Here is a 13,745-nt window from a genome sequence, read left to right as displayed (position 1 = left end):
AGGAAGGGAAAGGAGAAGAGAGGTTTTTGGTAAGGCATTGGCTGGGGAAAATGAACCTGATGGCAGATTACCTGTTCTGTAAGGTAGTCCTGACTTTCCAGTGGGGGGAGAGGGTGAATAATGGATGAGCATAGGAGCTGAGGTAGGTCCTGTTCATTTTTTTTAATTCTAAACTAGTTATTGGGGGATGGGGAAGAAGAAGAGTGACATGATTTAATTTGTCTTCATTTTCTTTATTATGCCATGTAAATAGTTCACATATTATAACAATCCTTGAGAGGATTATTTCATTTTAAATACCAGAAGTAAGTTGAGCTTTGTGAAACCCCAAAAGGGAAAACAGTACTTCTGCATAATTATCTGGCCAGCCAGACCATTCCATGCTAGACAGGAATTTCAGCTTTACCACCAGCTTTTGACCTCCCAATTCATGGAGTATTCTAATGTAAGGGATATTGTGGCAACAAAGGACAGTCAGAAGGTAACAAACCCAGAACTTAACCACGGTAATATGGTTGCTAGCTGGGGATGAATCTTCATCTTCAGTGAGACAAGCAAGAAGAATATCAGCAAGATTCAGATCTTTTACCTTGTTTTGGTTACTGTAATTTATATAGCAAATGCCACACAGCCCTTGGAGCACCAGGATCCTCACATTTGCTGAAGTGTCTGGCATGTTCAAGATATCAATTAGGTCCTGGATGTATTCTGATGCGCATATTCCAGCATTTGGCCCACCTGCAATGGAAGAAGCTATCTTTAGTAGGTCATTGGCTAGTTCATCATTTGCATGTACATTGGAAATTCTGAGCTAAGGCTACCACAGAACCTTTAAATTAGTTCCATTGTGTGTGCCACTAAGGAAACTATTGTATAGGTGAAGGATAGCCATGAGGCTGAGGCCCCGTCTACACTTGCAAGTTTGTGCGCAGTAAAGCAGCTTTGAGCGCTGTAACTCCTGAGGTGTACACACTGCCAAGCCGCTTAGTGCGCGGAAATTGTGCACATGCTGTGTTCTAACAAAACCATCTCAATGAGAGGTGTAGAGCTTTCTGCGCTGGGGCTACAGCACTGCAGCGTCAGTGTAGACACCGTGGTAATTACAGTGCTGCAACTGGCCTCCGGGAGGTTTCCCACAATGCCTGTTCTTGCCTCTCTGGCCATTGGGTTGAACTCTACTGCCCTGCCCTCAGGTGACCAACCATCAGCCCCATCCCCATACATTCCTTTGCAAATTTGAAAGTCCCCTTCCTGTTTGCTCGGTGATGCGTGCAGTGGTCTCGGCGCATCTTTCCAGGTGGCCATGCCTGCTCCACGCACCAGGTGATCCCCCACCTGGCGTAATGCCAAGCTGCTGGACCTCATTGCCATTTGGGGAGAGAAGGCTGTCCAGTCCCAGCTGCACTCTAGCTGTAGAAATTGATACCTATGGACAGATTGCTAGAAGCATGATAGAAAAGGGCCATGGCCAGGACCCAGAGGCAGAGGACTACTCAGAGGCCAGAGATGCATGCAGTCAGGAGCTCTTTTCTACCCAGAGTCGCCTAGCCAGTCACAGCAGTCGGATCTTGGCGAAGTGCAAACAGGAGAGGAAGCCCCTGGTAAGTGGATCTGATTTTGGGAATTGCTGAAGCGAGTTGTTGGGGGCAGGAGGGTTGCAGAAAACAGGCTGGTCTCCCACCTCATGCCTAGTTTGAGTGGTGGAACGGGTTGTTGATACACTCCCTCACTTCACGGGAATCTCCCTCGGAGATCTCCAGGAAATGCTAGTGGAGATACTGGGCAATCGGCTGCCTCAGGTTCCTCGGCAGAGCTGCTTTGTTTCTTGCCCCATTAACGGTAACTTTCCCACACCACTGTGCCATCATGGGGGGGACATTACACATTGCTGCACACAGGCTAGCCGCATAGGTGCCAGGGTGGAAGCCACAGGCTTAGAGAAGACCCTTCTTTGTTTCCCTGCTCACCCTCGGCTGCGAGACATCTTCCATAATGATCACCTCCTGTGGCAAGTGTGGGGACAGGAATGATTATCAGGACCACTCTACAGTGTTGTCTCTCCCCAAGAGCCATATGCCCAGTGTACAACAGGGTCCAGGAACAGTGATTTACCCTGTCCCTGTGGCTACTTACCATTTTGGGGGTCTTGTGGCTTTATTGGCAGCAGAACACTTACAAAGAATTAGGAAGCATCCAAGAAGAACTAAGGAGGACTTTATGCATAAGGTTATGATGCACTCTGCTGCTGAGAAGGAATTGGAGGAGTGGCAGAACAGCGAGAAGAGGGACCAAAAGGAGAATGTGGCACACCAGAAAGAAGCCACAGAGCGGCTTTTAACAGTTATGGAGCGCCAAGCAGCCATGCTCCAGGCGATACTAGCTCCGTGCCCACCCTCCCCTGCAGCTGCTGTTGCAAAAGTTTCCCATATGCACCCCCCACACACACTGTCAGCACATTCTTATCAACCCCCTGGCTCTAGTCTGTACCTGCTGCATTCCACTGCTACCCTGCACAGTCCAGCCCTGTGGACTCCTAGTACCCATTGCGCTCAACACTCATCCCTCTGCAGTTTAGCCCTGCATCTGCTGCATTGTACTCCAAAGGAGAAGGTTGGGTATGATTCCTGGACAAACAACAAATCTGTAGCCGTCTCCGCACCCCTCCTCCTCTTGAGACCTTCCCTTCCCCTATTCCCCTCCCTGCTGATGATTTTTTTTTCCATTTGACTCTCCCCTCTAATTATTCTTGAATAAAATAATTGTTTGAAAGCAGTTGTTATTCTAGTAAGTAAAAGCACAAAGAGCAATGCAAAGCAAGATACAATTATGTTAAGGGCCCTTCTTGCATCAGGTGCACCAATCACCTCCTAGCATTACAAGCACTGCAATCCTGAGCATAGCAACAACTATTAGTGGCTTACAGCCTCAAATTGCTGTCTCTCAGCATCCCTGTTCCTTATGGCCCTGCGCTGTGCCCCTCTAATATCCCTGGTCTCTGGCCATTCAAACTCAGCCTCCAGGTGCTGAACTTCTGCGGTCCAGCCCTGAGTGAAGCTTTCACCCTTCCCTTCCCAAATATTATGGACATGCGGCTATAAGCATATGAATATTGTAATCGGCCATGTCCAGCTTCCCATACAGGCATCGCCAGCAGACTTTTAAATGGCCAAATGCACACACCAGTCATTCTGCACTTGCTCAGCCTGTTGTTGAACCGCTCCTTGCTGCTGTCCAGTTGCCCCATGTACGGCTTCATGAGCCATGGCATTAAGGGGTAGGCGGGGTCTCCCAGGATCACAATGGACATTTTGACTTCCCCTGTGGTGCTCTTCTGGTCTGGGAAGAAAGTCCCTGCTTACAGCTTCTTGAACAGGCCACTGTTCCAAAAGATGTGTGCATCATGCACCTTTCTGGACCAGCCTGCATTAATGTCTGTGAAATGCCCACAGTGATCCACAAGCGCCTGGAAAATCATTGAGAACTACCCCTTGCGATTAATGTACTCAGTGGCACACCAGGTGTGGGGGAGGCAGGGTCAACCAGGCAGGATCCAAGTGTTGAGGGGCTCAGTGTGGAAGAATAAAGGTGTGGAGATGAGAGGTTTCTGTGTGGGACAATCTGAGTGCACAGAGGCTCATTGGGGAGTTCCAGGTGCAGGGACAATGGGACTCTGCAGGAGCTTCCAAGTGAAGGTGGTTGGGGCTCAGTGGAGGAGTCTGGCGGGGAGGTCTAGGTGCAGCTAGTTGGGGGTCAGTGTCATGGGGGTCTGGATGTGGGGACTCAGGGTGGTGCAGGAAGAGGGTTCATCACTGTGGGGGTTTGAGTGCAGGGAACTCGGGGGGGGTACTTGGTGCAGGGGGGCTCTGTGTGCAGGGGTTGAGGTTCAGTGGGGTGGGGTTTGGGTATGGAGGGCTAGGGGGGTTCTGGGTGTACAGGGTAAGTTTTGACAGGGGTGTCTGGGTATGAGAGGTCTGGATGCATGGTGGATGGGGGAGCAGCTCCCCATACAGTGATCTCTCCCCCTGCAGCTGAGGAGAGGTGGGGGCAGGCAGGAAGGGAGGATGCTGAGCTTCCTGAAGCTGGGGGAGGTTTCTGGGGGTGGGTCTGATACAGCCCTAAACACTCGTTGCAGGGGAAGAGGAAGTCCCGTCTTCTCCTGCCTCCAGCCCAACCAGGACTAGCAGCTGATCCTGGCTCAGGGTAGGAACCACTGGCTGGGGTGTCTTCAGCCCCACAGTGATTTACCTCTCTGCTGGCTGCCTGAAACAATGTACCTGCACTGTTAGGGAGTGGTGTGTGACTGCTCTTGCAACTTCCCTTTGCTTCTCTGTCAGAAAGTCATTTTTCTGTGGGGAAGCAAAGAAATCTGTGGGAGACATGAATTCTGCACATGAACAGTGGTGCAGAATTCCCCCAGGAGTAGTTTGTGTTTTTTCAGAACTGCATTTGAAGTTGGTAGCAATTTAAGCTGCTTACGTTGTGTTGTTCTTTAATCTGATTCTGACATTTATCATCTGAATTTCCTGCTATAGGGCATATTTATCACACATTTTTCCTTTTTATCAGAACAATAGCACATTGCAATTCAAAAAAAGGATTTCATGTCCTAAAAAACATTTGGGGTCTTCGTCCAAGGAATAAATGCTGAGAAGGTGCTATGTGGCATCACTCTGACTACTAAAATGCAATCCAGTTATATAAGCGTAAATCTGTCACTGCCCCCTCTTTTCTCCCCTCCTCTCCATTCACCACCATTCCCCCTCTGTCAATGCAGAATTCACTGCATGCTGCAAAACCAATGTGGTATCACTAAGGAGTGGCAGTAGTGGGACAGAATTCGGGGATCTCACACCAGTTGTGCACAACCAAACACAGCTACATGGATTAGCCGTGTAACCCAGCAACACAGGCAGGTTGAGGGAAGAGTTGAGAGCAGGCTCAGTAATGTTATTGGTCCAGCAGTCATTCCCATCAAAGAGCTGCAAGTGAGCTTCAGAGAACATCTTCCCCCACAAACTCATCAGGTCTCTCCAGTGCCCAGCCTGGTTCATTGGGCTGTGCAGTGGGGGTCAGGATTTGCCATTTAATGCAAGAAAACTGTGAGTGGCAGCAGATGGAATGAATAGACTGGAAATAACTTCAGAACAAGAAACATTGGTTGTCGTCTGTGCAAATGTTGCCCTCTGATATGTAAAAAGATTGTCTGTCTATGAACAGCACAGTGCCTAGTACACAGTAAAAGCATCTCTGCATTAGCTTTGGGCTGATAAGCCATTTTTAGTGGCAAAAACATTCATGTAAGTGAGCATTTTAAAATGCAGCCATTACAAGCGATGGTGATTTACGTGGGTTCTTGGGCACTCTTTTTGCATAAATCCACTGATAGCTGCCAGTCTGGCTTCTGAATTTGGCTGAGCTATTCTCTAGAAAACTTGGCCAGATTGCAGAACACATGATGAGAGAGTTACACTTAAATTTTTCTGTGGAAAAAATTGTGAGATGGAGCCATCATGTTCATTAGATCTCTCACTGCATGACCGCCCTCCCTAGTCCAGATTCTAGATAGCCAAAAACCTGACTTTCACATCTACTGAACCACTTTCTTTTTGAGTTTTGGCTGACTTTACACTCCCCAAAGTAATAGAATATCTGCCAGCAGTGTGTACTTGGATCACAACATACCAGTAACTTTTCTCTGTACCTTTTTTTACATTTAGAAGGAGGAGGGTCTCCTCTACCCACAGTGGTACTATGACTAACATATCACATTTCTGAACATTGAGGGCAACTGATTATGAATATTTCTGACAATTATAGTAGGCTTGCTGTCTGGCAGGCTCAGAGAACCCCTTCTTTTCTTAAACAAGCTCAGTATATTATTACTATTTATCCTTACTGTTCATACAGTTTTAAACTTGTGCAGTGGTTCTCAACCAGGGGTATGCGTATCTCTGGGGGTACGCAGAGGTCTTTTAGGGGATACAGCAATTCATTTCTAGATATTTGCCTAGATTTTCAACAGGCTACATGAAAAACACTAGCAACGTTAGTACAAACTAAAATTTCATATAGACAATGATTTGTTTATATTGCTCTATATACTATCCACTGAAATGTCAGTACAATGTTATATTCAGATTGATGTATTTTATAATTACATGGTAAAATGAGAAAGTAAGCAATTTTTTAGTAATAGTGTGCTGTGACACTTTTGTATTTTTATGTCTGTGTAAGCAAGTAGTATTTAAGTGAGGTGAAACTTAAGGGTAGGAAAGACAAATCAGACTCTTGAAAAGGGTACAGTAGTTCTTTAGAAACACAATAGCAGCTCCCAACAGCTGAAGAGAGGGAATGAAGAACACCATACCCAATTAAAAGGATAGGAAAAACTTAGGACACAATGATAATAAGCCAACACCAAAGCAGCTCCCTTCCTAGGCACGCTTTCCCTGATGACTTCTTCATCTTGTTACAAGAACTTTTTCCCTAGCATATTTTTTGGGGGTGGCTGGTCCTTTAAATTTTTGCAGAGCCAAGCAGCTGCAGTTCTAAAGTCATTTTGTAACCAGCACCTGCTGAATTTCTTTTCCAGCTGGTGAGTACCTGTTCTGTCCTTTCCCCCCTCCCTCTCTCCCTTACTTTTTTTATTGCTAAAGAGGAGGTAGGTGAAAAACAGCAATGTTGCTGAACCAGAGCATTTAAAAATCATGAGATTTTAAGTAGTAATAATCATTGGAGGCTTTAGTGTTCACATTTTCAAGTGTTTCTCCACAACTGCAAGAGCTAGAAATGTATCCTTTTAGAAATGGAAGTTGGAGTTTTCATGTAACCATTAAGAATCCATAAATTAGGGCCTTAATTTATTTTTAAAAATTTAAGGCCTTATTTCCTAACTGACTTCACTGGGAGCAGGACTGGGAGCTATATATTCTGAATCTCATAAACTGTTTTTAGTAGTTGTAGTGATGCAGGGGAATGGCCTTATTTTAGCACATATATGAAACCGTAGGTTTAAATTGTACTGAAATAGCAAACAACAAGCCAGTTTGCCTTGTTACCTGTGTACACTAGCAGTCCAATATTTTTTGCAGCTTGGGCTCTCTGTTCAAGGGGTAGTTGTGTGTTCCTCACATCGGTGCCATATCTAACAATTTTTTGCTTATGAAAAATGCTGTCAGTTGGATTGTAGGGCTCTTCCTTCACAGAAGAGAAAAAGGTTTTGATGAAAGTTTCATAACAAGCTTGGAGCTTCTTAAACATACTTTCAATGACTCCTCAAGAAGTTGTCCTTAATGACTTTCTTCAATGTGTGTAGAAATCTGTGTGCTCTGAAATTAAATAGGAAACAGCTGGAAAGCAACAGTTTTAATTCTGATTTTGAAGAAAATCCCTCAGGTTAGTAACTAAGCAACACTTTAGAATAAAGTTAATAAACAGAATGAAAAATGGAGGCAGCTCTTTGTTGTAACACAGAATCTGATGACATCAGAGGATTTATTTTAGCAAATCAATGTTCTATGCCCTAATGCCCCCATTTCATTGTAACACATTATCTTCTTCAGACGTCTGAATTACATGTGTTCTGTTGGTTTACACCGTGTGCAGCATGCTACAACCAGGGGCTGTAATCTTATTTTAGAGCAGGGAGCGAAGGAACAACAGAAACCAGACATGAGCCTATTATATTTCCAGAATAATGTTTTTAATTTAAAACACGATTAAAATAATTTCTCATTTTGCTTTGCAGAAATTCAGATAGTACCAGTCACATAACGATTACCCCTCAACGCTGGGTCTAGGGTTGTGAAAAAGCTCTACACCTTAAATCAATCTGGCTTAAAAGGCCTTGTGTAGATGGAGGGTACTGGAGACTAGCATTAGAGCATTGGCTCCACATTTCTTTGACTTGAGCTAATCAGACCCCTCCACCTTTCCAGGCTGATTTTTCTTCCCTTTCTTTTTTCTGCCTTTTTTTGTATGTGTTTTTGGTTTTAATAACTAAAACAATCTGTCACTATAGCGTCTTCTGGCCAGCAGAAAGTTGGGGCTACAAATCTAGTCACCCATGAAAAAGCAAAAGGGGGAAAAAAAAACAAGCTAGCATTGCTGGTTTTGCCATTGAATTCCATGAGAAGCTGCAGTACTGCATATCTGCCACCATGTTGTGCTGTGTAAAACTATAAATGAACAGCATGCAGGGGCCCAGCCCCATTCACGTTTCCAAGGCCTCCTGGATGTAGTGAGAACCAGAGCACTAAGGTAGTGCTGCACCAAGGTTTAACCATGATTAGCTGACATGATGCTGAACAGGATTTACCCTTGGCTATGCTAATTGCAAAGTAGTGGATAGCATTGTTATTTAACTAGACTTTTCAAAGTTGTGCCTTAATTTTGCAGAGGAGACAAGACCTATCAAACCAGAACTATTAATCCCTTTCCCAGATGTTCTTATGAAATACCTTCATGATAGTACAACAGTGAATCTCTACTTGCAGATTGTTTCCTGGGAGACATCCTACTGCACAAAGGGAGCTGCCACAAGTAGCAAACTAAGACCGTAATTAACTATTTGGGGGATTGGCCCCAGTGCCAGCCTGAAGGGAGTTGCACCATTGAGAACTGAGGCCTTCCTTGTCTACAACAGATGGGCTCTGCCCTGGGACAGCTACAGTGATTAGTGGCCACCGATGACTAGTGCTGGGGGCCAATTTCCAGTGTAGACAAAAACCTGAGAAATGTGTATTAAGGTTATTTAGTCCTCACAGTGGAGAAGGTAGAGCACACATTTTATAGTTTGGACCAATGTGTTTAGTGATTAAAAATATTCTTTATTATAACTTAACGATGACAGGAAATATGAATACAAATGCCACAAAACTAGAAGGCAAAAAATAAGCAGATGTCAGAACAAAAGAACATGATGGGAGAATCAGCTCATGCAGTAGCTGTGATATAAAAACCATGACATGGTTATTTAACCATCTGTAAAAAGAGCCTATTTCCTTCAGCAAACAAGTAAATATTTCAGACTGTACAAATGTACCTTTAATTACAGGAAGAATATATATATATATATTTATAAATATACAGCTGTATGTACATTGTTGCTAACATTCACAGTCAGAAAAACTGTCTGCCACTGTATTTGGCGCACAAGGCTTCTTTTCGAAGTGAACTTTTAGTGATCCTTTTCTGTATAATCTATCAGAAGCTGGATGTTTTAATTAACATCTAAATAGTATTTCATGTCAGATGTGCTGCAGTACAACAATGCTCTTCCGTTAAATTACACTCACCTCGTCCGTTAATTTAAGGGCTATAATCTATAGCTTGAAGCACTCAGTCTTTCATACTTGGAGTTGGAGGGGGAGGAAACACTTTTATTTGCACCCTGTCTTTAACAGCTCCAAGGTCCTCTTTACTTTGCTTTAATTCTTTATACTGAAATTACTCCATAGCAAGCTGCTATGCCCTAGCCAGAGTGCATGTAGCCCACTCCTTCTTGTAACCTAGGAAACAAAAATGGCTTCAGGGATTCAGGCAATTGTATTATATTCTTTTTTCTTTTTGAACAATGAGCACATGTAACCTTCCATTTATTTCTATAAAACCCACGTAATTGCTTGATAGCACAAGCAAATCCGTGGATGAATCATGGTTCATTACTGGCGGGTGAGAGGGAGGAAATAAAAGATCAGCAGAGGCATTTAAAATGAGTCAGTGAAATAACATCTCCTGGGGTTTACAGCCTGTTGTTTCTGGAGGCAAAACTTGATTTGAAGAAACTTGATCTATATTTCATCGTTAAAATCAATCTGGGTAGCTGAGTTTCAGTCCAGGCTGATATAATGCTGCTAGGAACCCTGCAAGGCATCCAACACTTAGCGCAATGTGGAGCGAAAGCTGCTTTGTAGTTCCACTTTTCCACTTTGTAATTCCCTACCTTTCCTTTTTAGATGCAGCATCACATTTCAAGCTTACACAACAACTTCAATAAAACAAGTGCAAAATTGTGTAAAAATATGAAGATGCTGAATTCTAAAATCTTATATAGAAGTTTGCTGAGACTGATTTACTAAATCATTTACTCTGAAGCACTTGAAGAAGCATTATCTTCAACATACAACTGTTCTATCATAAGCTAGGAAGAAAAGCCAATAGGAACTCAATAACTGGAATTTACACTTTTTTTTTCCTTAAGAAGTCTATAAATTGCTAACTTTCAGGACATTCTTTAGAATTCTTCAAAAGTTTTTTTTTTTTTATTAAAGCAGTTGAATTACAGCACCATTCCAGTTAATGTGAACAGTCATAATGACTGTTAACTGTTAGGTAGATTATCTTGTATCTAAAAAGCTGTGGCAACTTCAGTCCCCCGACGGCCTCCAACTTTAACAAATTCCCGAGGAAATTTATCCAGCTGTTCATATGCCAGTCGCCCATCTTCACCTGAGCACAAAACAGTCAAGCGTAAATAAAACATTGCATCATTTGTGTACACACAATCGCACACCCTGCATTCCTTTCTGTGGAAAGAATTGCTTTGCTGATGACTTTTTCCATAGGAATTTTCATATATTCAGTGCAAATTAAGAAATTAGGCACAAATATTGAGCGTGCTGTGAATGTTCAAGCTACTCCTTAAAAACTTTTACTCTGCATCTCTGTAGTAGTAGATAACCCATATACTGTTTACTTGCATAAATATATTGGAACACCATTGCCTACTCTTTCCCACTATCTGTCTTCTCAAAAAGCTATCTTCTGTCAAATGTTTTTGGATGGTATATAAAAATTCTATCACTTTCACACCACACTTTCAGAGGAAATGGATTAATATGCAATAGGATGGTGGCCAGAGTGTAATTTTTAAATTTTATTTGTACAGGTAATCTACTAAATTCACTAATGGTGTAGTAAGGATTCAGTTTTATATGAAATTGTGTAAAATTGTGGGCACTTATCAAAATAAATAGGCAAAGGAAGGATTTGAGTAAATTAAAACATGATATACTCTCATCTTTAATGAGAGCTACAGATCTGTAATAAGGAGTATGGATTTACAGATGGTCTGAATAGCATTACAAAAGTTTGGGCTAAGTGGGGAAGATTTGTTTGGAGCAAAGATGAAGCAGGTGAGCCTTGTGATCATGTGATGCTGTTTGCACAGGTGTACTGCTAAATGGTCTGTGTCTTTCCAAGCTAAGTTTACCTATGACACAAATAGAAAAGAGTAAGCAGTGCTTTTGCTGTGTCTTACCAGCTTTCCTTTTTCATTATTGTTTTCTGTTTGAACTTCATTACATTATGTCCAATCTAATATCTTGCATGTGCTTTCAGAGAAATGAATGAGGTCTTCATGTGCCATAAGGCAGGTCAGAATGGGAATGTGATCTTCTACGCAAACAACCCTGGGTTAAGGTTTTTTTGTGTCCCAAGCAATACCATATCCAATAACAGAATGAATTCTTGGTGAACTAGAAACGCTCATACTGGGTGAGAATAAAGGTCCATCTAGCCCAGTATCCTGTCTTCCGACAGTGGCCAATGTCAGGTGCCCTAGAAGGAATGAACAGAACATCCATCCTTTGCCGCCCACTCCCAGCTTCTGGCAAACAGGATATGGACACCATCCCTGCCCATCCTAATGGCCATTGATGGACCTATCCTCCATCAATTTATCTAGTTCTTTTTTTGAATCCTGTTATAGTCTTGGCCTTCACAACATCCTCTGACCAGGAGTTCCTAGGGTTGAGTGTCCGTTGTGTGAATAAATACTTCCTTTTGTTTGTTTTAAACCTGCTGCCTATTAATTTCATTTGGTAACCCCTAGTTCTTGTGTTATGAGGAGGAGTAAATATCACTTCCTTATTTACTTTCTTCACACCAGTCATGATTTTATAGACCTCCACAATATCCCCCCTTAGTAGTCTCTTTTCCAAGCTGAAAAGTCCCAGTCTTATTAATCTCTCCTAATATGGAATCTGTTCCATACCCTGAATCATTTTTGTTGCCCTTTTCTGTAGCTTTTCCAAATCCAATATATCTTTTTTTGAAAGGGGGTGACCAGATCTTCATGCAGTACTCAAGATGTGGGCATACCATGGATTTATAGAGGCAATATGGTATTTTCTGTCTTATCTCTCCCTAGCTTTTTTGACTGCACTGCATACTGAGTGGATGTTTTCAGAGAACTATCTACAGTGACTCCAAGATCTCTTTCTTCAGTAGTAACAGCTAATTTAGACCCCACTATTTTATATGTATAGTTAGGATTATGTTTTCCAATGTGCATTACTTTGCATTTATCAACATTGAATTTCATCTGCCATTTTGTTGCCCAGTTTTGTGAGGTTCCTTTGTAAAACTTTTTGCAGTCTGCTTTGGACTTAACTATCTTGAGTAGTTTTGTTTTTCCAGATCATTTTTGAATATGTTGAACAGTACTGGTCCCAGTACAGACCCCTGGGGGACACCACTATTTACCTCTCTCCATTCTGAGAGCTGACCATTTATTCCTACCCTTTGTTCCTATATTATAACCAGTTACTGATCCATGATCTCTTATCCCATGATTGCTTACTTTGCTTGAGAGCCTTTGGTGAGGGACCTTGCCAAAGGCTTTCTGAAAACCTAATTACACTATATCCACTGGGTCACCCTTGTCCACATGCTCATTGACCCACCTCAAAAAATTCTAATAGATTGGTGAGGCATGATTTCCCTTTATAAAAACCATGTTAACTTTTCACCAACAAATCCTGTTCATCTATGTGTGTGATAGTTCTGTTCTTTACTATAGTTTCAACCAGTTTGCCTGTTACTGAAGTCAGGCTTACCAGCCTGTAATTGCTGGGATCGCCTGGAGGTTTTTTAAAATTGGTGTCACATTAGCTATCCTCCAGTCATCTGTTACAGAAGCTGATTTAAATGATAGGTTACATACCACAGTTAGTAGTTCTGCAATTTCACATTTGAGTTCCTTCAGAACTCTTGAGTGAATACCATTTGGTCCTAGTGACTTAAACTAAATAGTAATATCAGTTTGTTCTGAAACCTGCTCTAATGGCACCTCAATCTGGGACAGTTAGTCAGATTTGTGACCTGAAAAGCATGGCTCAGGTTTGGGAATCTCCCTCACATCCTCAGCTGTGCAGACCGATGGAAAGAATTCATTTAGTTTCTCCACAATGGTTTTATCCCCTTTCCGTGCTCCTTTAGCATCTCGATTGCCCAGTGGCCCCACTGGTTGTTTAGCAGGCTTCCTTCCTTTGATGTACTTACAATTTTTGCTGTTACTTTTTGAGTCTTTGTCTAGCTGTCCTTCAAATTGTTTTTGGCCTTCCTAATTATATTTTTACACTTCTCTTGTCAGAGTTTATGCTCCTTTCTATTTTCCTCAATAGGATTTAACTTCCACTTTTTAAAGGATGCCTTTTTGCTTCTCACTGCTTCTTTTACTTTGTTGTTTAGCCACAGTGGCACTTTTTTGGTTCTCTTATTATGTTTTTAATTTGGGGTATATGTTTAAGTTGAGCCTCTATTATGCTGTCTTTAAGAAGTTTCCATGCAGCTTGTAAGTGAGTGTGAGAAACAGAAGAGTGTTTGAAGAACTTTCACTGAAGTGGTGCATGTAGCCTCATTCAAAGACTCAGTTGCTCAGCAGTAGTGGGCTTAGGTACTGGGTATCTCCATGGGAAAGAGTATGGGCAAAAGGAATCTCCCTTTCCCCACTGACACAGAGT

The 13,745-nt window shown here is 42.5% G+C and overlaps 2 protein-coding genes across 2 annotated transcripts in view; both read right to left on the bottom strand.

The window, feature by feature from the left end:
• Positions 1-292: 292 nt before the first annotated feature.
• ARMH2 (armadillo like helical domain containing 2) lies at positions 293-8,514 on the bottom strand. Its single transcript, XM_074943498.1, has 3 exons — positions 8,460-8,514; positions 7,059-7,271; positions 293-738 (listed from the first exon to the last, which is right to left on the bottom strand). The coding sequence occupies exons 1-3, from the start codon at positions 8,512-8,514 to the stop codon at positions 293-295; spliced, it is 714 nt and encodes a 237-aa protein (XP_074799599.1).
• Positions 8,515-9,065: 551 nt separating this feature from the next.
• Positions 9,066-13,745, bottom strand: part of RIPOR2 (RHO family interacting cell polarization regulator 2) — a 96,433-nt gene continuing 91,753 nt past the window's right edge. Inside the window, 2 exon segments of the mRNA XM_074944765.1 lie at positions 9,066-10,404; positions 10,406-10,449. Coding sequence (XP_074800866.1) covers positions 10,297-10,404; positions 10,406-10,449 — 152 coding nt within the window. The 3' untranslated portion in view covers positions 9,066-10,296.

Source organism: Natator depressus, chromosome 2 (assembly GCF_965152275.1).
Source record: "Natator depressus isolate rNatDep1 chromosome 2, rNatDep2.hap1, whole genome shotgun sequence".
NCBI lineage: Eukaryota > Metazoa > Chordata > Testudines > Cheloniidae > Natator > Natator depressus.
This window is presented reverse-complemented; position numbering and strand designations above follow the sequence as displayed.